The sequence below is a fragment of the Orbicella faveolata genome, unplaced genomic scaffold, assembly GCF_042242905.1.
Source record: "Orbicella faveolata isolate gen_17 unplaced genomic scaffold, um_ofav_v1 contig_13, whole genome shotgun sequence".
NCBI lineage: Eukaryota > Metazoa > Cnidaria > Anthozoa > Scleractinia > Merulinidae > Orbicella > Orbicella faveolata.
In genome coordinates, this window is record NW_028301540.1 from 6,547,665 (window position 1) to 6,573,113 (window position 25,449).

General features: G+C 38.7%; 4 protein-coding genes across 12 annotated transcripts in view; all 4 read right to left on the minus strand.

The window, feature by feature from the left end:
• Positions 1-24,641, minus strand: part of LOC149114758 (uncharacterized) — a 129,087-nt gene extending 104,446 nt beyond the window's left edge. The window contains exons 1-2 of the mRNA XM_089284376.1: positions 24,559-24,641; positions 24,319-24,374 (exon numbers count right to left, since the gene is read on the minus strand). The gene's annotated coding sequence lies outside the window, so the exon portion shown is untranslated. The remainder of the gene's footprint in view (positions 1-24,318; positions 24,375-24,558) is intronic.
• The window catches only part of LOC110054189 (uncharacterized), a 76,378-nt gene that overhangs the window by 2,270 nt on the left and 48,659 nt on the right, over positions 1-25,449 (minus strand). Inside the window, exons 1-4 of one of the 8 annotated variants that reach the window (XM_089284361.1) lie at positions 24,319-24,376; positions 16,203-16,291; positions 9,819-9,883; positions 225-5,663 (exon numbers count right to left, since the gene is read on the minus strand). In XM_089284361.1, coding sequence (XP_089140487.1) covers positions 834-4,238 — 3,405 coding nt within the window. In that variant the 5' untranslated portion in view covers positions 4,239-5,663; positions 9,819-9,883; positions 16,203-16,291; positions 24,319-24,376 and the 3' untranslated portion in view covers positions 225-833. Of the gene's footprint in view, positions 1-224; positions 5,664-8,572; positions 9,144-9,818; positions 9,884-16,202; positions 16,292-24,299; positions 24,377-24,558; positions 24,617-25,449 lie in introns of those variants that run through there. The other 7 variants (XM_089284368.1, XM_089284366.1, XM_089284360.1 and 4 more) reach the window with 7 other exon arrangements.
• On the minus strand, positions 17,702-19,918 carry LOC149114767 (uncharacterized). Of its 2 annotated transcripts, XR_016205897.1 has the most exons (7): positions 19,811-19,918; positions 19,601-19,693; positions 19,407-19,507; positions 18,897-19,049; positions 18,631-18,750; positions 17,953-18,451; positions 17,702-17,754 (listed from the first exon to the last, which is right to left on the minus strand). XR_016205897.1 is itself a non-coding variant. In XM_089284383.1 (6 exons), exons 2-6 carry the CDS (start codon positions 19,668-19,670, stop codon positions 18,278-18,280), a joined length of 618 nt encoding a protein of 205 aa, XP_089140509.1. In that variant the 5' UTR covers positions 19,671-19,693; positions 19,811-19,918; the 3' UTR covers positions 17,702-18,277. The 2 variants fall into 2 exon arrangements, 1 of the variants encoding a protein (XP_089140509.1); XM_089284383.1 differs by having other exon boundaries at positions 17,702-18,451.
• On the minus strand, positions 20,359-22,141 carry LOC149114768 (uncharacterized). Its single transcript, XM_089284382.1, has 4 exons — positions 21,294-22,141; positions 20,940-21,043; positions 20,632-20,747; positions 20,359-20,440 (listed from the first exon to the last, which is right to left on the minus strand). Exons 1-4 carry the CDS (start codon positions 21,941-21,943, stop codon positions 20,363-20,365), a joined length of 948 nt encoding a protein of 315 aa, XP_089140508.1. The 5' UTR covers positions 21,944-22,141; the 3' UTR covers positions 20,359-20,362.

The following is a 25,449-nucleotide window of genomic DNA, read 5'->3' on the forward strand; positions in this document are numbered from 1 at the left end:
AAGAATCATGTCCTCACGGAATATATTAAAATGACCGAACTCACCAGGGGTTATCAGAAGCTCAGTGGTTAGAGCACTCGACTGGTATACGGCAGTTCATAGGTTTGAATCCTGCGGGGACCTTAGACGTTTTCCCCATTGTCCCGTGCTCGGAACAAACTGGTCGAAGTTGTATTATTGTTCACCGAGTTACACGTTTATCAGAACTTCATTTCTAATGCAAGTTTTATGTTAATATCCGGGGTTACCTCACTGATATTAGTATTGATAAGTGTTTTAAGTAATTTTGACTCTCTGTGTTGCTTTTACAGTGTAGTGACTTCAAGTGGGTTCCCAAAGAGTTTTCAGCCAATCACAGCACAAGTTTGAGCCATACGTAGCTGAGTTTGTTCGTGGTTGGAGCGGCGTCAATGTTCGCTGTTGTCGTTGATTTGAACAGCTTGACAAATGAGCGACAAAAATAATCTGAACCAAGTACGTACACTCTGAATGGTCGCTTGTCATGCACTCAATTATTTTTGTCGCCAGACTCAGGGTGTTAGCTATCTTGTGTTGGATTCAAAATTGTTTTCGTTAAAGAACAGGATTTTCCAGTCGAGTTGAAAATTAGTTCTTTAAATTATCTTTTTTTGTCCCTGGACCGTGACGCATTGTTTTCTACGCGCTAGGTTCAACTGAAATTATTTTTATCGCTCGCTTGTGGTGCTGTTCAAGTCAAGAAATTTGAATCCAATTACCAGCCAATCAAAATTGTCCGTCCCAAAAGCTAAGAATTGAACATGATTCGTGAGTTCAACTTAGATTCTTCTGTTGGAAAATCGTACTGTGATTGGTTAAAATCTCTCAGGCGGCTCGGTTGAGGTCATTGTTTTGTAACTTTGTTCCTTATTAATAAAACCTGACCTTTTGCTCTTCCTGCTGTGTTTATCTCCCGGCAACTTCACCCGAAGAACTTTGAAATTCATTTTGAAATCTGTAAAGCCAATGGCGATAAGACGCTTACTTGGACAAGCTGCTAAACTGTACACAATACTTCCCATAGCGATTTCATTTAGCAGGTCACCTGACTTGACATTAAACAGCTGAAGGAAATGACCTGCTTGTCCATCAATCAAGTAGACAATGCACTCGTTACTAACAAACTCACAACGAACTGTTGCAGGTATCTTTGGCTTATGAGTACGTGGTTGTATTCTTCGGAGTATTTTTCCTGAAACTACATCAAGGACGTAAATGGCTTCGCCAGGGGGTCCAATAAGTACGCAACATTGCTCAGTAGGAGAAAATCTCGTCAATACAGGATAGAACGGGGGTACAAGATTGAATATCTTCCAGAAAACAACATCGCCACATTGCATCTGAATAACCACATCATCAGCGGTTATCACGTGACATTTACTGTTACATGCAACAAAATAACCATGAATAAGAATTGTCGACAGAATGCCTTCCCTGGTTGTATCCACAATGATGACTTTCCTCCCTCCGTCACAGGCCACTCGTTCTTCTGATATGGGAACTACTTCAGTGATGTCCCCTAAGTCAGTCCAACTTCGGATGCACTCAGACAACTCAAAATTCCATAGCTCAAGGGTGTCGCAACTGGTTTGCAACAGAACACCTTCTGTTACAGCCACAGAATTATAACAATAACCCCAACCAGTGTCTTCAAAAACTCTTTTCCCAGGTTTGAACATACCACGTGAAATTTCCCAAGCCATAAGTGATGCTGAACTGCCAAATGTTGTAATGATAACAAACAGCGTGTCACCATTCAATGATAATACGACTTTCGTCGTATAAGTCGTTGGATCTCTGGCACCATCTTTTGTCAGTTCATCAAGCTGCAACATCTCTATGGTACTACTGCCTGAAGAAACTCCCAATACAGATTGTTTATTCAGCACAAAAGCAAGTCCAGGACGCAGTGGGATTGTGGTATCTCTTTCAAATGGCAAGCAAAAAGGATCTCCTAATAAAAGTCCGGTCTCGCTATACGATTTAAATTCCCAGGGTTGATAAGACACTTGGTCAGGCAAAACAGCCAAGGAAAAGGTTCCGTCATTTTCCATGCTGACGTCAAAACGAAAGAGCACACACTCAAGTTTCCTGAGGCAATAAAGGCATCGACAGTCAGGGGAGAACTTTATCATGTTGCATACTACTGGATTAGTTGTCCGTGCTAGAGTTCTATAACCATCCATTACGTCAAGCAAACCAATCGAACCAGAAAGGTCAGAAACTGCTAGCAGTCTTCCATCGCGAGACCAAGCAAAGGACGCAATATCGTCACTCCATGTAAAACGATTTATCTCTGAGCCATCTGTCAGACTCCACATGATAATTGATTTACCATCGTTGGGGCAGTCAGTTAGCATCTTGATCTTTTCTGCAGAAATTGAACAAACCCGGAAACAGCACTTGCTCGAAGGAAAAAGTGGTTTCCGGTCTCCGTCAAACGTATAGGCATGACTGAGGATTCCTGGTAAGACAAGGTCCTCTGTAGGATGAAACACTACTGAGTGGAATAATAACTTGAAAAGATACAAGAATGAATCATAGTGAGGATCAGCATCATACCGGATTCTGACATCTCGTTTCCATAGCTGCTTGCTAGTATGGAGCGACCATAGCTGTATCGTGTTATCTTTACATTCGCATACCATGTAGTCTAACTGCGGTGAAACATCAAAAGAAGCTACGTCATCTGAACATTCAAATTTGGCCTGAACACGCCCTTGCAGGTCCTTCTTGTGCAAGTATTCCACATACGCCATTTCAGAATATTTCGTCTCTAAAAGGTTTAAAGCTTGAGATGACAGTTCAGGTCCGCCCTCGTTCAACAAGGTTTGAAAGATGGAGTGAGGAAGTATTTCTAATGTGGCAATATGCTTTCGTAACAAGACCAACAAAGTGTTAAGGGCCCCATGACATTTTTCGATGCCCACTTGCTTCTGAACACAAACCACGTCTTCAGACGCCAGTGTAACATTTACACACAACTTTGCGTACACAAGCTCTAAGTCCAAAACAAATTTCGTAACAACGTCCTCAAGGCTACATACTCTTGCATCCTCTAGTTGTAGTATGTGTTGAACTCCATGTCGCAGAGCGTACTTTGCAGTGTCAGGGAACTGTGGGCCGTCAACGCCTTTTCGTTTCAGCTCATCAAGCTCATCAATGCAGAGCTTAGAAAGGACTTCATGGCCTTCTTTTTCGTCCACACTGAACTGGTGCTGTCCGTACTTAGATTTTTCAATCAACCAGTCTTTGATTGACTTGTGAAAGAAGTGAATGCACTCGTCTTGAACGGGTAGAAGTGCCGAGACACAAGCAATAGCCACATTTACTTTTCGCTGAACCAATGATGTCGATTTACCCGGTAGCAACAATTTAGACACGAAACCAAGAGGCAATGGCTCTCTTGCAGCTGCGACGCCACTCAGGAAATTCCAAAAGTGGTCCTCCGTGACGTTAAGTTCCTTAAAAAGTTCAGTCTCCAGACGCTTGAAATAAGACTGGTATACAGACGAAATACCTGATGGTAAGATGCTGTCCAGCTGTTCAGGGGTTAAAACTGGCACTTCCTTTCGTATGAAATCTACCAGATAATGAGCATATAGCATGACTCCTTCTGACTTTTGAACCAGTGCTTGCAAGATCTTTTCTCGATGCTCAGATTGCAATAAATGGCTGACTCGCTTTTCAAAGCAAAGGTAAATATCCTTCACGTTCTCTTCAACGTTTGGATCCAGCTGCAGGGGATGCAAATTCTCTAGAGTTTCTGCTATGTTTCTTTCCGGTCGCGTTGTCACCAGAAATCGAATCCACAGTGGAAGGTTTTGGAAGTAATTGGCAATTACGTCTAGTAGCTCGTTTCTTCCTTGGAATTCGCTTTCGTCCAATCCATCTATCACCATCAGATAGGTCAAACCAGGGTCATTCAAGCTGGCTAGAGGCTCCTCAAACAGCACTTCAAACAGATCCTTCACCTCCATGGTGTTGATTTCCACACCCAGATTTCTTGACAGCTTTTCTACGAGAGCTTTCATGTAGTCTGGCAGAAAATCACACAGCTGACTGGCTAAGGACTGTAACATCACTTTGAGATTCCTGTGGCGCGCCCTGTCATGCTGGCAGAAGTGGATTCCAGCTAGCTGTCCAGCATCTTGCATCTTTTCACACATGACAACTGAGATTACAGACTTCCCCATCCCAGCATTTCCACTGATCACCATCACACGATTTGGAGAACTTCTGTCATTTAACCAACTCTCGACTTTGGCAAAGATTGACAAACGGGTTTCCTCTACGTATCTGTCTGCGTGATATCTTACGTTATTCAGGGTCTCAATCTTTGCGAGTTTCTTGAGGATTTCGTTTTCTCTTTGCTTCTCTCTTTGTCCTTCCAAGTTTTCAGTTGTTTGCTGCAAATCTTGGCGCTAACAGTCAAATCGCTCGTCTTGGGCTCCTAATAACTGAGTCTGCTGTATTTCTTCTACTCTAGACTTCGTCTCCTGTAGTGTCTTGTGGAGTTCGTGCTGGCTATGACGAATTTCTTGAATTGCTTTGTTGTCATCAATTTGAGTTTCACGAACATTTGTAACAACTTGATGTGTTTTTCTGTCGATCTGAAATACCTCTTGCAGCTTCACGTTGCTATCTTGAATTCTCCCACGATCTTCTAGTTGGTTCTGACGTACTTCATCAACAGTTTGCTGTGTTTCGGTCTGGGACTGACGTACTTCATCAACAGTTTGTTTTATTTTGGTCTGGGACTGACGTACGCCATCAACAGTCTGCTGTATTTTGGTCTGGGACTGACGTACTTCATCAACAGTTTGCTGTGTTTTGGTCTGGGACTGACGTACTTCATCAACAGTCTGCTGTGTTTTGGCCTCTACCTGAAGTAATTCTTCGAACTTCCTCTTCCTACCCAGAAGTATTTTACGATCTTCTAGTTGAGTCAGATGCACTTCATCTACAGCTTGTTGTACTTTGCTCTGATATTGACGTATGTCCTTCAGCTGTGATTTGATGTCCTCTTCACCTTCAGCCCACTCAAACAACACGTCAATAAAGTCTTCCTCCCCACAACGCTCTGCTTTCAATCTATCAATTTCCGCCTGAGGGAAGCCAAGAGCAACAAGAACAACACTGATCTCCAGCCATAGAGCAGAGAAAGTAGGTGTATCAATACCAGTACTGGTAACATGACCGTACAACTTATTGCGGAAAAACTTGATGCGAGCAAAGTTTGCCTCAACAGAGGTGTCACTCGCGGGTGGCTTAGTGTGCCACCCTAAGGGGGGTGGGGAGAGTCCACAAATGTTGGTTAGAAGGAGGAATAACAAAGTGATGTCAAATGTGTTGGAGTCTGGTATGGCTCCACTAGGTGGGAACAGTAAACACCACTGAGGTTTATGTAAAACCCTCCTCCTTAGGAGATTGTTCAGAGTGTGATAGTTTGCATTAAGATCAGCGAGCAGATTTGCTGGGGGATGATATCTATCGAAAAATTTCCTAAGAACCGTTGATCCACCGTCAATGAGGAGTCTGCTGAGCTTGGCTCCATTTGTCTTCTCCACAGAGCTTGCCAAGGGTGAAGGTGTAGCAGCTGCCATCTTAATCCCACGAACAAAGGGTTAGGCCTCCAGTTATACCTGCACCAAGCAAAGGAAGTATTTTTCAGTAACTGAATCCACAAGTTTAATTATAATACAGCTGGTTCATAGTTCTCTTATCAAATACATATCATACAACAACAACAAGCTTTTATTACCAAATAAAAAAAAGTTAAACTTTACAATGTAATATATTAACACAAAAAAGAGATAATGTTTACTCAGGATAACTAAAAAGCTAATCGAGCTGAGTAAAACTAAGTAATGTTTAAGTACAATAACAAAGAGACGAAATAAATAAATAAATAAATAAATAGATAAATGAATAAATAAATAAATAAATAAATAAATAAACAAATAAATAAAATAAATAAACAAATACCAGTTGAAAACTCATGAACAGTAAGACTGTAAGATGTTTAGCTTGACTTTGTTTTTAAACGTTTTAAGGGGGAGGTGTTTAATGCTTTCGTCAAGGTGATTCTAAACTTTTACAGCTGCAAAGCGAATGTTGAATTTACCATAGTTTGTTTTGATGGTATTGATGTAATAGGTTGATTTAGAAGCAAGCCTAGTATTGTATGAGTCTACAGATGCTACTGTTTGAAAGAAATTTTCAAAGGAAGATGGAAGAAGATTATAGTAATAGTGATACATGAGGAGTGCATTGTGAAGCATAACAAAATAAGTTAATCTTAGGATCTCTAATTCCTTAAAAAGAGGCTCAGAGTGTTCATCTGGTTTTGAAAAAGTTATAGGACATATAGCTCTCTTTTGAAGAGTTATTAAGGGTTTAAGAGTAGCACTATAAGTATTGCCCCAAATTGATAAACCATAAGTGAGGAAGGGGTAGATAATTGAATAATATAATTAATGTAATATGTTTCTATTTACATAATATCTAATTTTAGATAGTACTCCAATACCTTCTTGCTCAGTTTGTGTAAGTATGGTTTCCAGTTCAAATTGGAATCAAAAATGAGTGCTAAATATTTAACTTGATTATCAGATTTCAAAGACATATTGGAGATACTAAGATTCAACTTATGAGCTATTCTTCTTTGCGGAGAATGAAATGTTCAGAGATAACTTGTTAGATCATTCTTAATTTGTGCGTTCACTAACGATGTTGCTTGCTAGGATTTGACTGTCACTGGAAAGACAGATTTTCCTTTTAGGTTTATCTACATGTACTATAACAACAACTATGGAATGGTTATCAGTGCAGAGGGCTATGAAGCTGTAACAGTTGCTTTGGCTGTAGTCCTTTGCACGCATTGCAATCCTGCTTAGTTTGATAGATTTTCTAACATTTACTGCTGCCAAAGACGAGGGAGCGTCGGGCAACTAAGCCAAAGCAGCATTGTTAAATACTGAAGGAAAGGGATGCTGGGGCAACTGAACCAAGGTAGCAGTTTTAATTTGTTTAAGATCAAAATTTTGCTTCTTTTCGTACAACAATGTAAGACAATGGCAATATTAATAGTTATGTAACATTAATAATTATGTGAAGTTTATATGAAATAATTCATATATGAACTGCGGTAGTAGATGAAAGTGAAGAATGATCATCGCAGTTAATTTTCCAATTTAAGCAATTGGAGAGAAGAAGCCTTCTTTCCAATTGCTTAAATTGGAAAATTAACTGCGATGATCATTCTTCACTTTCATCTACTACCGCAGTTCATATATGAATTATTTCATATAAACTTCACATCATTTCACTCCTCAAGGGAAGATATGAACTCAGCTAATTGACCTCGCTCCCAATGTGTGGCTTCATAGTTCAGTTGGTAGAGCATCGCACCGGTATCGCGGAGGTCACGGGTTCGAATCCCGTTGAAGCCCTGATTTTTTTCAGGCTTCTTCTTTCCAATTGCTTAAATTGGAAAATTAACTGTGATGATCATTCTTCACTTTCATCTACTACCGCAGTTCATATATGAATTATTTCATATAAACTTCACATCATTTCACTCCTCACAGGAAGATATGAACTCAGCTAATTGACCTCGCTCCCAATGTGTGGCTTCATAGCTCAGTTGGTAGAGCATCGCACCGGTATCGCGGAGGTCACAGGTTCGAATCCCGTTGAAGCCCTGATTTTTTTCAGGCTTCTTCTTTCCAATTGCTTAAACTGGAAAATTAACTGCGATGATCATTCTTCACTTTCATTAATAATTATATCTAGAGTTATTCTTGATTCAGTGTTTTTGTATTTTAGTGGAATGGTTAGTGGAATCACTTTCCTACATACTTAATGTCTCTAAAATGAAAGAAGACAATTCAAAAAGGAAAATGCCAATCTTCTATATCTTGAAAAGCCTTTCAAATAAGCAGCAATCAATATTTTTCTACTTCATAGGCACTACTAATAAACAGAATTGACTAATGACATCTGTTTGGCTGTACGCATGTGAAAAGTTAGCCCTAGTCAATGAGATCTTCCCAATTAATTGTCCATGGATATGCCATTTTGAAGTGTAACATAAAAATAAGATCTGACGAAAAAAAACTCTACTTCCAAGCTCAAAAAAAAAAAAAAAAAAAATCTTCAACAGTGCTCAACTCACTCTCTGTTAAAACCAAAACATCAGGGCTGCCAATGGTTGCATCACAAAGTAAAAATAGCTACCCTTACATTTGATTTTCTTCACAATGTTTTTTTACCTGACTTACATTTAAAATCAAATCCCTTTGTAATGTGTCAATACAAATTTTTTCATGATCTATTTCCTTGTGGACAAAAAATAGTCCTTCCCATGCATTCACTCATGACAAATGACATCTGATCCCCTGTTTCGAGGACACTATTGCAACAAGGTAGCAGTGGCATAAGAAATAACGACACATTCACTTTTGCCACAAAATTGAAAGGCAGCATTCTTAACCTGTTAGGGCTGTTTTCAATTGAATATTGCAAAACCAAAACCAAAACAATTACTTACCAATTACACTACTCAGCCAATCTTAAACTGCAGTAAAACCAAAACCAAAGTAATTATCTGATTACTTTCGACACTCAGTTGAAAACAGCTCTATGCAAGTAGATGTGTAATGATTGCAGAAAGATTTGTTAGGCTGCAGGGAATCACTCAGCCTGGCTTGTTATCACAATTTACAAGTTTTCTCCCTTCATTTATGCAGTCTTCTCAATTTATTTTTCCATCACATTTCTTTATGTCATATCTTAGATTCTGTGTAACTGAGTAATCCTGAGTAAAATTCACCATGTACATAAAAACTAGTAGTAATCAGAGATTATGAGAGTGCGTTCAACGCTCTCACTTTAATATATAATTATATATCATAAATAAATGATTTCACTAGCTGACTTTCAACCTTTGTCTATTGCTAAAATCAACATTTTTCAGCAGCAACCGAGGTTTTACAGTCAGATATGCTTAAAGTCCATGCTAGTGAAGAGGTCACGATTTGTTGATACGTTGCATGACGCTGCCAGTTGCTGTAGTCTCTCAAGTTTCATAGAATATTTAAATTACGTACATTATTCTAAGCTAGCATTTGCCGTCGCGTGCTCGTTTCGCGACTAATTCGAGTATTTCCCCTGATGAATAAAGTAGTCTCATGGATCTTGCCTTCAGAGAACTTTTCCACCGATTCCAAACGATAAAATTTCGACTGGATAAAGACTGAGCTATCTGTTGCGACTGGAACTAATCAACAAATGCAATCAAAATGTAGCTGTTCCCTCGGTTATCATCGCAAAGCCAAGTCGTGTTAATAAACAAGGACAATTCCCCCAGATTGCGATAAATGCTGCTCTCGAAGCGTTTAAATTCACTAAAATCTAACACTGGGAGCACATAATAGCGAGGCATACGGCAACTGGATGGAAAGAAGTCAAAAAAAGATCCATCGGAAAGACGAGCTCACATGGCCTGCTCACATACTCACATGTTTGCCACATGTCTTATCACATGTCTTAGCATTAAACGGTACCAGTTTACTGGCCGTGACATGCCCCTGCAAAAATCAAGCGGGGTGGCCATTTTGGTGTCCTTACAGGAATGTAGTTTTTTTCGGCCTAGAACCGTGCACAGGGAGACCAACTCTGAAAAGCCACAGGTCAAAATTAGGTTTGCGTTCCACTTCGTCGAACGCAATAATTCTATATAATTTATATTTTAAGTAAAGAAATACTAAGCTCTCGTAAACAATCATATCACTGACCAGTGTCCCTCCAGTTAGTCAATTCTCTCACATGCACAGTCCTTGAAGTTTCATCTCCATTTTCACTGCAGTCAAGATTAAGATTATTTAATAATTTACATAGCTATAACAAGAAGCACTATAAAGACATTAAAACCAGGGTGGTTAAAGATTAAAATAACTTCATGTTGATTCTAAAAGAAAATAAACTTAACTGCTCATTCCTTCACAAAAAACAGATTGTGTGCTTTAACAGTGTGTTACATTTCATTCATAACTTGGGAAACATTTTAAACTCAGAAGTGTTGGTTTCAAAAGAACAATAAATTACTTCCTTGCAAAAATAAAGCATCCTTCTATTCAACTGTTCTTAAAAACAAGGGAAAATATTCAAGTATAGTTTTCTCTTCCATTTATATTTTGTAGAGTACTTTCTCACAGGTACATTTCATTTAATTTGTAACTATGATCCAGAAGGTAGTATGGAAATTTCCAAGCTTCATACCCTCCCTTCTCTTATTAGCCTTTCACTTTTAATAATGACCCCTCGGGCCTCTCCTCTCAAATTATACCCTCAGCCTCCCCCCTTGTCTAATTAGTCCATCAGCTGAGAGCCGAAAATTTGGGTTTATGGCTCACTTGAGGGGGACAGCCAAAACATGTCTTATCTTAATCTTCCACTATTAAGCATCATAAAAATGTATGATAGCAAAGAAAGAATGGTAGCTCTCACTTTGTAAATAAAATTTTAAATTTTGCCCCAGATACCCTACTCTTGGTGACATCTTGGATGTTTGGGGAATGCTTAAAAGTGGTTTGTATTCCTTTAATGTGAGCGAATAGTGTTTCAAATGTAAATTTTAAATGTATCGGAACAACAAACAAGATGTTCATTTGAAGAAGCTAGTCATAAAAGAGGATAAGTGACGATTTTGGTTACTTTTCTTTTTTTTTGCTCCAAATTAGCTGAATTTTTGCATGTGGTCTTCAATGTAATAGAAAAACGTGGTTCTGTATTTTTGTCGCTGGTTTTGCTTTGTTTTCGAGTTAAAACCTAGGCAAAAAACTTGGCTTTTCATAGCCATGTCTTTAGGAGTTTATTTGTTGAACAGCAAACAGGCAGACTGTTTATAGTGTATGAAGTCAAAACCAAATCCCACAGCATATAGAGCGGAAATCTGGGAACAGATTGTTTACATCGGCTATTGTGACGTGAACACAACACGTGAATCGATCGAGCGTCAAACGAAATGCCATCAAACAAAAAAGAGATGTGCAGCATTAGAGCTCTGTCAACTAATATCTTAAGCATTGTTTTAAAGTACCTTGTGTGCCTGCCTGGTGGTTGAGAGGCATCATAAAGCCTCGATAAACCCGTAAGTCATCAGCACGTTTTAAAGAATCAAAACGTGTTCTGAAACTTTGAAGGCAGCTGATATACCGTAATCGTGTTATCGGCGTTCGAAGTCAGATCGAGCCAGGTAGCAAAGTCCAAGAGCAGTTCTTGCCCAAGAAAAATACCCTCTGGTGAGTTGTGGCCCATTTGCCAAGCGTTGCTAGCGTCAAAGTTTGGAAAGCGAGAACTGGTTTTAGACTTATAAAATTTGTCTTGTATCGACTGCCATGTTTTCCCGCGCACGAGGTGTAAAGACCCTTCCCAGCATGCATTGCGATTACGTTCTGCGGACGTTTCTCGAACTGGTAACTAGATTTAAGGAACAATTAGTCAATTAAAAATTAATGACACCGACTTTGTCACCACAGACAAAGATATCTTATCTGAATGTACGGCTTTTTATAAAAATCTTTATACGTCAAAAAGCCCCGACAGCATCCAGTCAACATTCCTCTCTGAAGTGAACTCCACTTCTTTGACCAATGAAGAACAAACTTTATGTGAAGGCCCCTTAACTCAAAAGGAATGTTTCGAAGCCCTGAAGAAGATGGAGTCTGACAAAACGCCAGGCACGGATGGACTTCCCGCCGAATTCTACAAAGTTTTTTGGAAAGACATTTCTTCTTTTTTAATCTCGGCCCTCAACTATGCTTTTGACCCTGGCTGCCTCTCAGTAACACAAAGACGAGGGGTTATAAAACTAATTCCAAAAAAAGATGCGGAACTATACTTCATCAAAAATTGGAGGCCTATTACCCTTTTGAACACTGATTACAAAATCGTAGCAAAATCTATTGCAAACCGAATTAAATTAGTACTTCCAAACCTTATCAATCACGATCAAACAGGATTTTTGAAGGGCAGATTTATAGGCGAAAATATCAGACTCATTGACTCTATTATCCAATATGCCACAGAAAAGAATATCCCGGGCCTGTTACTTTTTATTGACTTTGAAAAGGCATTTGATTCTCTCGAATGGTCCTTCATACATGGAACATTAAGATCCTACGGTTTTGGTGCTTTGCTAATTAACTGGGTGAAAACCCTGTATAGTCATACTGAAAGCTGTATTCTGAATAATGGATGGGCAAGTAATTTTTTTGAAATTCAAAGAGGTGTTAGGCAAGGCTGCCCGCTCTCACCTCATTTATTTATCCTATCGGCAGAGGTGCTGGCCACGGTAATTAGGAAAAATACTAATATAAAGGGAATCTCTGTAAATAATGTGGAAATTAAGTTAAGTCAGAATGCCGATGACACAACACTTATATTAGACGGGTCACGTGAATCTCTCCTTTCATCCCTTGCAATGCTTGACGATTTCAGCAAAGTCTCTGGCCTCAGACTCAATGATAAGAAAACGGAAGCTCTACGGATTGGCGCAAGTATTGGAAGTGATAAAATTCTGTTATCAGGAAAAGAGCTTAAATGGCCAAAAGACAAAGTAAAATCCCTAGGTCTATGGATTTCAACAGATCCCGAACTATCTGCCTCTTTAAGCTACAATGAGAAACTTGAAAAAGTGAAAGAAATCCTGAGATGCTGGAAATACCGCCGACTCACATTGTTAGGGAAAATCACTGTTATCAAATCACTAGTGGTCTCCCAATTGGTTTATCTACTCTCGCCTCTTCACTCAAACTACAGGGTTTTAAAAGAAATAAATGATTTACTCTACACTTTTCTATGGAATGGTAAAGGCGACAAGATAAAACGGAAGGTAATGATCAATGATTTCAGTGGTGGTGGCCTAAAAATGATTGATATTAGTTCCTTCAATAAATCTCTCAAAACCACATGGATTAAAAAATATTTAGATAACAACAATAAGGGAAAATGGAAAATCTTTTTTGATATAACCCTAAAAAAATATGGCTGTCAAAACTTTTTTTTCCTACAACCTCAACGTTAGAGACACCTTATCGACAATAACAACTTCGGATGCCTTTTTAAAAGAACTATTAGGAATCTGGGCGGAAGTTAACTTTGAACCTGAAATAACATCGAATGATCATTTTCTGGATCAACAACTTTAGCATAACTCCCTAATAAAGATAGCCAACAAAACAGTTTTTTTAAAAATTGGTTCACCAAGGGAATAACTCGGGTGAAACATCTTTTAGGACCGGACAACAACTTTCTCTCGTTAAATGATTTCCGCTGTAAGTATGAAATAGACCCTCGCCCTCTCAGCTTCTACGGATTAATATCGGCTGTAAAGTCTCTTCGGACTGATTCTAATTTTCAAGATTTACAGAACACCGACCACGAATATGAGCCACTTACAACAAGAATTTTGCAGGTCAAAAAAGCAACTACAATAATATATAAAAAACTGATTAGTAACAAGAGTTTAACCCCAGAGTCAAGTCAAAAGAAGTGGCTAGAGGATTGTGGCCTACCAATAAATGACAACATAAATTGGAATGCTGCCTATCTTTTAGCTAAAAAATGCACAAAGAGCACTAAGCTGATAGAATTTCAGTTTAAATTCTTACATAGACGTGTACCAATCAATAACTTTTTATTTAGAATAGGTCTACAGGGCGATGAAAAGTGCAGTTTTTGTCACACCTCCTCTGAGTCAATAATTCATCTTTTTTGGTCATGCCGTCAAACATCTCACTTTTGGAATAAACTTACTGAATGGCTGAAAAACTTAAATTTACTTCCTAGAGATTATGCTTTGACAAATATTACTGCTTTGGGTCTGAGGCCAGATATCTCTCAATTTGCGCTTCTTATAAATTACTGCTTTCTCTTAGCACGATATCACATATGGCTCGCTAAAACAAAAAATGATCATCCAAATCTTACGCTTTTCATATGCACACTAAAATTACAATATGAGATAGAAACAAAAAGTGGAGACACGAAGAAATGGAAACCTCTTACAGGATACATGAGGATTTAATTAATATTTTAGATTATATTTTCTGTAGGGTTATCTATCTCCTACCCATTAATCTATTTCTAATCTCCTGTCAGATGCATAACTCATTTTACTTTTAATGTACCACATGCCTTTGGTCTGTTTTTTTATGTTTCTGTACTACAACCTCAAGCTGTAATGATAACTAGCTATTTTTCTTCTCAGTTTTTTTTTTTCTTTGCCCCTTGTCACTGTATTTCTTAATTGTATAAGTCGTGTAACTGTATTTGTTAGTAATGTAAGTCGTTTAGTTATTGTAATTTAAATAGTGTAAATAATTAGAGCAATATAATGTAAATAGAGTTAGTGTTGTAAGTAAGCATTGGTTTCCCTTGTGTTATTGCAAATAAATAAATAAATAAAAAAAGTCAAAAAAAAAAAAAAAAAAAAAAAAAAGATTTAAACATAATAATGGCCAGCAAGTGGCGATCGATTGTAACAGATCTGTGATCCAGTTTGCGTTGATTTTATTTCAAATCGGCATGATTTGTAGTGTTTTGAGCTTCTGGGATCAGGGGACATGCAGATGTATGGAGACCCGTACGTTGCGCAGAAGGGTTAATCTGTTAATCTGTCAGCCCTATTTATAGAGCATTTTCATGTGGAGTCATCAAATTCTTAAATCCAAAACTAAACAGCCACCAAAGTTGTTATCCTCATCAGGCATAAGAGGTACCAGCGCATTTTGAACTTGGAAGTTATGGCAGTGCATGACATAAAGCTATGATCGCGTTTGTCGAAAACTATGTTTTATCTCGTGATTTTTTAGCCATTTAAGACGTTGCCGTATTTGGAAAAGTGCTTATTGAAATGTTTATTTGTTTTATTTTATTTTTATTTACACCTTTTTTGACCTGAAAACAACATTTTTGAGCTTACACGTTGCGTGAAATTACCATTTTCAGGAGCCCATCATGGGCTCCTACCATTTTGCTGTTTTCTAAGTGAAACCAACATCCTTGCCGTCACGCGTTAGCGTCAAATCAACATTTTAACCTATTTAGACTTGAAATCAACATCATTGAGCTTATGCGCTGCGTGAAATTACCATTTTGCTGTTTTCTAAGTGAAATTAACATCCTCGCCGTCAAGCGTTAACGTGAAATCAGCATTTTAACCTATTTAGACCTGAAATCAACATCATTGAGCTTATGCGCTGCGTGAAATTGACATTTTGCTGGTTTCTAAGTGAAATCAAAGTCCTTGCGGTCGCGGCGGGCCGAGCCTTTGTTATGATAAACCGAGGCGAGACTTCGACTTATAACAAAGGCTTGGCTTGGCTATTATAATGAAGGATCAGCTCTGTTTATCATAACAAAGGCCCGGCTTCGTTTATTTGCAGCCTCGGCGGGAAAAGGGCGTTAGGTATTTTAATCAAAAGTGAACTTTGTCGAAAACGCTCCAAATTTCGCATGCAGTTTTGTTTAGGTATGTTTAGCAATGTCCCGTAGTTTTTCCGCTAAACTTTGCTTCGTTTTCGGGATATTGCGTATGCAAAAAACCACTCGGTTTTCCTAGCGGCGTCTTTATAAAACGAAGCAAAAACCAGCGGCAAAAATACAGGGACACGTTTTTCTATTACATTGAAGACCACATGCAAAAATTCAGCTAATTTGGAGCAAAAAAAAAAGAAAAGCCACCAAAATCGTCACTTATCCCCTTTTATGACTAGCTTCTTCATTTGTTCCAGTGCTTGAATTATCAGCACATGATGTCATAAGTGACTTCAAAACGCCTGATTATTGGTCACAATATGATCATTTTGCACTTATAATCATTGCAAAAACATTGTGGGGTACGGTTCTCGAAATTATTTCATGAAAAGAGGGCAAGTAGATAAAATATTTATATAAATTGCAACTCTTTTGAAACAAAGCCCTCAAAAACATTTGCCTGTTTCCTTCATCTAGCCCCAGTTCACAAACATGCGGTCTCACAAACGAAAGTGCAAATGTGTTTCCTCTACACCATGATCTGATCAATGGTGGATGAATGCATTGTATGTGGTTGTTAGGGCTCTAGGATAGCCCAAGAAGCTTCTTCACGAGTATTGGGCTATTACTTCATCACAGACCTACATCGATAAGGAGTTGGTTCCAGCACGCATCAAAGAAGACATCAAAGCTGTAGCAAAGAGATATAACTTCTCCATCGGAACTAAAACTGAGGAGAAAAAGAAAACTAAAATCGTAGAAATATCTGCTAAAACAATCAGACATCCAAACACTGTCACAATCATGATTTACCGTGTTTAAACTTATGACTTTGAGAAGTTACACATCCAAACGCAAGTGACAGCAGTGACAAAGGACATTATACCAGCCTGGCATTTCTGTACTCGAACCAGCTCTAGACTGAAATATCTACGTTGAGTTATGGTATATTGGTTCATGGCGTATGGTGCTTACTTAAACACGAAGGCGCGCTATATAAGGAAGTCTTCCCTGGGAAGACCGAGGCTCATTTGTCACTCACCGTTGACGTGCGCGGGTCAAATTCAAAATGGCGGGCGATTTGAATACACGAAAGGTAAGCTGTAAGTGAATTAAAGTGTCTTTGCTGTCTTTACTTGCATAAAAATGAAATATCTTTATCTAACACCAAGTAGTACTTTTCAGATTACTATTTTATTGGATGAATCTCTCATCGATGAGCTCACCGGTTCGCTTACCCTGAACAACGGGGAGATCGTTCGTGTGGAGAAACCACGAAAGAAAAAATCAACGCCAGGTTAGTTTGCTTTTCAAGGAATCATATTTACAACAGGATTATAACTGATATTGTACCACTATTCGCAAAGTCTATGCGGATAATTGTTCTATTTGTAATCTCAAGTCCGATCCCAGTGGGTATTGTAGAATACTGTCAGAGCGTGAAGCATAAATATTCATTGCCCCCGTTTGCAAAGCAGCGGATAAATATTTCTGCACGATATTTTGGGTCAGACTTTTTAATCTAACTTGTATGACTTTTTCTTCTAACTACGAAAATCCTTTCTTGGCATGTTAAGTTTGCTGAAACATAATTTTACCCGTCATTTGCAACGTTCCCTAACGATGTCCTTTAGTAGCGCTTTACCACTGCGTTCGAAACAGGTTGTTCTCACGCATCGATATAATCTTGCTTTCTTTGACAGTTTCCGAAGAAAACGAAGCCGCCGACAATACTCCAGCAACATGTGTCGAGCTTCAACGAGAGGTCGTTCGACAAGAGATCGACACCAGACAGACACAAAATCCTCTGCACATGAATGAAACACAAGCATCTGTCACGCATGAGATGTGTGTATATTGTCGTTCGTCCCCATGTGTTCTCTTCGGTGAAACCCTGCCGTCCCGTTTGAGAGCGTTTGGTCAGCCTAGAATGACGAACCACGTGAAGCGGAAGGGGGACTATAAGTCCTTTTATACGATTCTACAATAGACATATGTAAATGCAGAATGTAAAAAAGAGACATGCATTTCAAATTACTGCCGTTGTACCTCACAACTGATATCTATGCGACAATTTTTTTTTTATCATAATAATAAGTTGGTATTGAACATTAATGAAATACAAATATCCAGTATAAACTTTCCTCTTGGTTGTGTGCTTGTTTCCGGAATGGAGCTGATTATTTCTGTTTACTAAAACATAAAATAGGGTCAATTGAACATTGATAGATTACAACAACAACAATTTTAGCAATGAGGACAAGAACAACCACCTCAATATCTTGAATTTTTTTTTTTTTATGATTGATGATTTCAGATTATTCATTACATGCAGGCTACAGATTAAATAAATGATCACAAGAGCAGCATACAGCAAACTTGGTTACTTACACAAATTCGCCATTTCATCTTCATCCCATAGTCAGCAAACACTAACTGCAACAAGGATGTAACACCCACTAAAGGGAGCATTCAGTTCTACATGATTTCTCTCAATTTAAGTATAGCATTGTTTTTTTCTTCTTTTCTTTCATAACCTTTTTTTTTTTAAACTGTATATTACTGTGCAGGTACATATTCCTTGAGCAGAGGTAAGGAAATAGACTGAAGTCTGGCACTCCCAAGGGGTTGGCTACCCAAGCTCGTGTTGTTCCAGAAACAGCCTTTGCATTTCCTGTACCTCTGCTATTATCATCACTATAGAAACAAAAAAAAATCAAACTGGTAATGGGTTCACATCTATTTTATTCCTCTTGAACACCTCATTCCATATGGCCTGTCTGAACATGAATGTCTTTGGTCTCAGCACTCTAGTTGGGGCCATTCTGTCTGGATGCCGGGAGTGTTGGTAGAATTGAATTGAGGAAACCTCGCGGGCAACATTTTCATTCTATAATTGAAGTGAAGTGTTATAATTATGCAGTACAGTCCATCTAATTCATAGTACCATATGCCCTCCCATCAATCATTGGGTAAATCCGAAGAGCTTAGAGCCTACATGAAATGTTTTCATAAAAGAAATAAACAGAAAACAAAAACTATGTCTAACAAGTATTGATAGCAACTTACCCAATCCAAAATGGCCAGATGGACCCTCATCACATATGTATTGTCACCGAAATTGATTCTCTTCGGGGCATATTTAAGGACCACCACATGAAAGGTCTCAATGTAAAAGGTGTCACGGCACTGTAGAAAGTAAAGAGTCAACATGTACTTTTCACTATGCGATTGGCATGTTCCTTGTCTTATAAATTTGTTCTACACAACAATATGCACCACAGTGCACTTGGTCAAGTTTAAAATGTCATTTGCTTTTGTCCATGCCCACTAACCAGAAGATAATCAGAAGGGTTCTTGTAGATGGTGGTCTTTGTTATAGCTTTGATGTAGGCTTCTTTTGCTTGTGGTGAGGTCAAGGGCTTTTTGCTGCACACATAGCCTGGGTGTTGACATCTTGAATCTTTATTGCAGTGGTCATGCTTGCCCTAAGGTAATATTTTATGCCAAATTTAAATTTCCTCAACATCTACCCTGCTATAATGCTATCAATGTAGTAATTTACACCCAGCATTCTGTTGGATTGATTCCTAATAACACATTACATGTACATATACAAGAACCCCTGGGCAAAGAGAGGCACTGTTCAGCGGCATCAAACTACTAAGTATCTCTACTACTACTACTACGAAAACTCCCAATTTCTGATGTGTAAAAAAAACCCTCTGGGCTACCATGCCCTTTAAAAATGGCCCGTCCTATATACAAATCAATAAATGTCGTATGAAATATGTTATTGATTTGTTATATTATACACTGGTTTAAAAGGAAGCACATCTACAAACCTGGTAATGGTCCACAATGTTGAGTAGGTACTCCTGAAACCCAGCATCAGTCCCATCATTGTTCCTCATTGCCCAGTAGAAATGTGTTTTGGTGGCTTTGGCTGTTAAAACAACATCATGATAAAGATTCCAAATGTAGATTAAAAAAACCCAACAACAAAAACTGAAATTTCAAAACTAACACTTCCCTGTACCTTTATCTGATAATTCAGAGAACCATGTCTTCCTCTCACCACGTTGAGCACCACTGCACACTTTTTTCATGTCACGTGCCACTCCTTTAGTACCTAAAGCAGGAAAGAGTTTTTAAAGTGGAAAGGCTGATGAACATATTTGCAGTGCTGCTCAGGCAAACTGAAGAGCACTAGACAGTCACTGACATATGAACTTTTAAACATACTTACCATGCCAGGTGTCAAATGAATTCTTGATGCCCTTTTGCTCAAACCAATTTTTCAATGATCGGACACAGTCATGGGCCACCTCTGTTATGTACGTTTGATATATTATCATGGTTTTTATCCTACACTAGTCCTTGGTTACCAAGACAGGAATCCCAAAAACATAACAGTGAAAATGGAGAAACAGAGTTACAGAGTTACAAGAACCTGTGAGTACCAAAGCAGGATATTTCCATTTACTGAGTATAGCCAATAGGCAAAAAAAAAATGCACTGATGTCTGTCAAACACACAAAAGCTACTACACAATTAGGCACCTTCAGTTTCTGTGAGGTTTGTTACCAGCTGTTTTGTCATCGGAACTTCTCTACTGGGAGCACTCCTTTCATCTGCACGGCTCCAATTGCAGACAGAGATAATTTTTTTGGTGCTGAGAGGCAAAAATCACATAATTAGATGAATGATAGGATGATAAAAGTGAAAACAGCCTTTGAGAAAAGTGAGACAAGAGTTATCAGTTGCATGGGTCTTTTCATGCGACAAAGGCTGGAATTTCTTACCTCATAGAAATAGCTGTCACTGTAGAATGCATGGCTGATCTACTTGAGTCATGTCTGGCATCTGTTATTATACACTGAAAGATGCATTGGAAATAAAAAGGAATGGAAATAAAGAAAAGCATTGAAGAAAATGAAGGTAACAAATGAAGGTAAAAAAGTCATTTAGCACTGTGTGAGGTGTTGTTTTCAATTTTGCCCAATGCAAGTAATTGCAACAACACTGAACATACACAGCTAACATCTTGCCAGTTGTATGTCAACTTACATCACCGTTTGCAATATAGTCTTGTGTAGCTTTAACTTCTGCCCTTGTATCGGCCATGGTCCTGTTGCACAGTTCCTGAACCACAGACATATATCCAAATCCCTGGTCTTTATATACTGCCAAACAAAATGATAAAGCCCATTAAGCCAAAATGGAAAGGAGAGATCCAATTGATACCCCAACTGAAGATAGGGGTATATTCTAGTTTAATACAGACTACACCACTCTGCTGTTAAATTACAGGAAACAGCACACCATAGAAAAACTAAAGATAACATACTACAATGTATAAGTTGAAAATCACATACTTGTGTCAATTGTTTTGTCCATCACACAACCAATGCCAGCAGCTTCAGCAAAGCCATGATACTGAGTTTCAGTAAGTCTAGTACATGTGAAAGCATGAACCATTCTATAAAGAGGTTTTTTCAAATGTATCACTCACCTTGGCATACAGATTTACTACAACAGATAAAACATGGGAGAACAGAATGGTGCGAACTAGCTAGCCCCGCAATGACATGTTGTAAAAAATGCAAAGCCATAAAAAAGATAGAAGAGAATATACTTGTAAGCTTATAGTATTTATAATGTAATTTCCTGGAACATTTTTCATCAAATATGCTCACTAGCAAAATAGGTCATGTACATATTGTACTCACCTAACATTGGCATAGTACTTTGCAGGATGTCCCAGAACTCCAGAACTGAGCCAAGTAACCGAGTCGTCGCACACACAGGGAACTTCTATCTTACAAACGTGGCCTTGACTTGAAAAAGTAGCGGAACCCCATTTGTAATCCTTGCCACAAAATTCACACAAAGGATTTGTGGTGAAGTACTTACACAGTGCTTGCAAAGATGACTTCATGCACACATAGCTTCCATCATCCACTGTAGACTCCACATATATCTGTCTTTTTCGAGTTTGTTGTCGGGCAGGTAATTCAACAGAACCCGGTGATGGTTGAACGGGTTGAGAGGGAGTCGTGATTGGCCCTTTGAGCACATCAGTCTCGGCGCTGGATGAAGAGCTACTTTCGACAGCTGATGGATGAATCATTTCAAAATACGAAAGAAGTCTTTCCATCAAATCAGCATTCTGCGTGGTAGAGGTCTTTCTGTCTATACCAAGAGCTGATTTAGCGTTGTTTATTCGCTGTTTGATAGCTTCCAAACGACTTTGCTGATCCTTTTTGACTTCAATTGTCAGACTGAAATGTGGGTTTCGTTCCACTGGATCTCGCCGTGCATTTGCACGTTTGTTGATTTCTGTACGTTTCTTTTTATCTGGAGGGGGGAAGCTTTCCATTCTCCGAGTCAAATGGTAGACAAATCTCAACAAAAAGTCACAGACTAAGTGAAATACTCTCACACGACGTCAAAGCAAAGTGACGGTTATTTCGTTCGCGTCCCTCTGCGTCGATACGGCCTCAAACACGTCTACTATTTGCGCATAAATCCACTAGGCAACTGCTTGCCACTGAAGTGGTGAACTGAAGACTCACAATAGACAAAAGAAGCCCCGTGGATGGCCTGTTGCAGTTATGGTCAGGTGAAAATGGCGGGCGATTTGAAATTGACCGCAAGAAAGCGAGTTTTTCACACGAACCGAGGACATATTGTACTCCAAACACAAAAACAAAGGGAAAAGTAATCATAATGATATTTTCTGACCGTTTCAGGTTAAGTTTTATTGTATTTGACGAGTATAGCAAATACTACGTGTTTGCCGTTGTTCTCCTCATCGTCTGCCATCTTGATTTTTTGGGTGAATTCAAAATTAGGGGGAGGAGCTTATGCCCTTTTAGAGTGCGCCTTCGTGTTTAACTAAACATAGAAAAAAGTTTTTTCTAGTACTGTGATGTGAACCACCTTATTAATAATTTAGTAATTTCAGATGGTTGAAATAGAGGTTGAATACATAAACTAGAAAACAAAGTGGCGGCCATTGTGATGTAATTTAAGACGTCATCGTAGCTTAAACAACTACAGACAATACTGAAATAATATCCAAGATACCAATTATTCCAAATGTATGCCCAGGCAAAATAATGTGTGCCTTTAAGAAAAGAAACATATAAGAAAATAACATTTCGAATTCCAAGATGGCGACCAAAAGAAGGGTATTGGGAGTAAATTTAAAATTCGATTTTCAAAGTGAAAGCTACCATTCTATCCTTGCTATCATGCATTTTTATGATGCTCAATAGTCAAAGGTTAAGAATATACAAGTTTCATTTGTTCCCCTTAAGTGAGCCATACAACCACCTCAGCTGATGGACTAAATCTGACTTTCCTGGGTAAGACAGTTGACCACTACTGATGGTGGATCAATACCAGCTTCCCCCTAAATAGCATTCCTCAAGAGAACTAAATGCCAGCCCAGCCCCATGAGGCCAGCTAGTTAATTAATAATAATTACTAGCAGTAATCAAAGATTAAGAGCAGTGCATTCACATGCGTACTTTGCATGTGTGATCTACTTTGGTGGCATTGGAACTAAGTTTGATCAATTGTCAGATAATGATCTGCACATGAAGTTGAACTAGCGATGAATAGATAATAACAGCCTGTGGTAAATTAACTTGTACTGGGCGAAATATTTTCCAGGAAAGGCATTTGAATTGTTGGCAACACTTAGAACTCAATTTCAGATCGCCAGCACTTGTAACAAATATTTCTCGAGACAATATTATATTGAAGTTTTGACCAGTAACCCCGCAGGAGAGCGCATCACCAAATGCTTTTAAATTTTGCTTTGCATTTGTTTACATTGCTCAAATTTACATGTTGTTCAGTTTAACAAATAAAAAAGGTAAATAGGCCATTTTACAGTTGTCTTCTCAGTAACCTGGCCTTTAAATGGCAGGGAGGCTGGTGGTGACCTTGTTAACCACACGGCCATGGGCCGAGTGTGGTTCACGTTCTACCTGGAATTTATTAGGCTGATTTAGCAAGAGAACGGGAACGTCACTTGACGACGGCGCGCGCAGTACAAATACCCAAATATGGTTAGATGACGACTGCAGGGCGCGCGGAATAATCTGGATTCTGTTCTAATTTGACCATATTTGGGTGTTTGTTCTGCGCACGCCGTCGTCAAGTGACGTTCCCGTTCTCTTGCTAAATCAGCCTATTATCATTAACCGCACAGCCATGGGCCAAGTGCGGTTCATGTTCTACCTGGGGTTTATTACTATTACTTTTTTAGTTTTGTCGGTGACCAGACCCAAACTTCCTCTTGGCCAAATTTTGAATCACGCAACCTATGATGTTTATTCGCCAAAAGCTGTTGAAACATTAATACACAGTCAATGTTACGGATATTGTTTTCTTTATTGTGTGTAAAATATATTTTCTCTTGGTTTTATCGAAGCGTTGGATTCGAAGGGAAAAATAAATACGCTAAAAAAAAGGTATTACGTCAGCCATGGAACGCGCTGACGTTGCATCTTTCACTTTCGCTACACGACAAATAAGATCTCGTTTACTTTGCAAGTTTATTTCGCCAGGAGCGAGTCTTTAGTTTTCCGGGTATTTTTCGTATTTTTAGACAAGAGAAGTGAATTGTCAAGCTCTTTTATTGAAGTGAATTTAGTGATCGGAAGGAAAATTAAATATTACGTCCTTGGTAGGGAAATAACCACCATACTAAAGATACTCACAGTTTACTAAAATTCTTACCTCAATGCCGTCAATCACATTTTCGCTTCGAATTCCTCGGAACAAGACCTGCAAACCTGCAATAGATGGCAATAATGCACTGAAGACGAAGAAAGCTTGGCACATATTACTGAACCTCGATTGAAGAAATCGAAAGCGGGAGTGAATCCTTCGATCGCAGAAATATATGCTCAAACAAGAAAATGGAAACGCTGTGTTGCTGGTAATAGGCCACAGAAAGGAATATCATTCTACACTAACCTTGCTGTCGAAAATGGATCCGTAGTTCCCCAAATATAGATAATTTCAAATCTTAGCAAAACGGCAAAACAACACCCTTCCTTGGCAGGAATGAAAACCAAAACGCCAGTGATACCCGCACGGAGATCTGGGAAAGACCCAGAATCCCTAACGCCTCGTCACCAGGGTGTTCTCCACTTTTCAAAATGGAGGATCTGGGGACGAGGTTGTTCTCAGCGCATAAAGTCGGAATGGCGCTGAAATTTCAACTTATAAACTGTGGAATACTGCCATGAGAGAGTGTGGACCAGAAGACAGCTGAATTTCAGGCTACATGAGATGATGTTTGCTCATTGCATTTGCTATTCAATTGAATTTCATACCCAAAGACTGAAGGTTAAGGTGGTATGGTACCCTCAATATGGACCAAAAAGTTTGTTTAAATATGGTGAAGAAAGATCAATTGTGTGCTGTTGCACTCAAGAAGAGAAATTAAATTTCTAGAGTTTTACTCAAAATGATTGTTATGGAAACCAGCCACAGCCTTTTGAAGTAGTGTTTTATAGCATTGACGCCAACACTTCCTGCTGTTTTATAAAACAAGAATTGACTGTCAAATAAGCATATCATGTAAGTTTCTGTTTTGCTCTGTGCAATGAACCTAATTTTTGACAGTTAACTCTTATTTTCAGTGCTTTTTACAGCTTTATTTGGAAATAACCTTATTTTTACCACACCCAGTGGACAAATCATCTCATGTCACGTGACAGATCTTAAAATGTTACGATGTTTTTGGTTTATATCATCGCGACACTATTGGTCTTTGATCAGCCCAAGTTTCGGGAATTCTACTTAAAAACCTTGCAAAGTAGAAATGTTGGCGCGAAGTCAGTCGGTACAAAAGTAAACTTT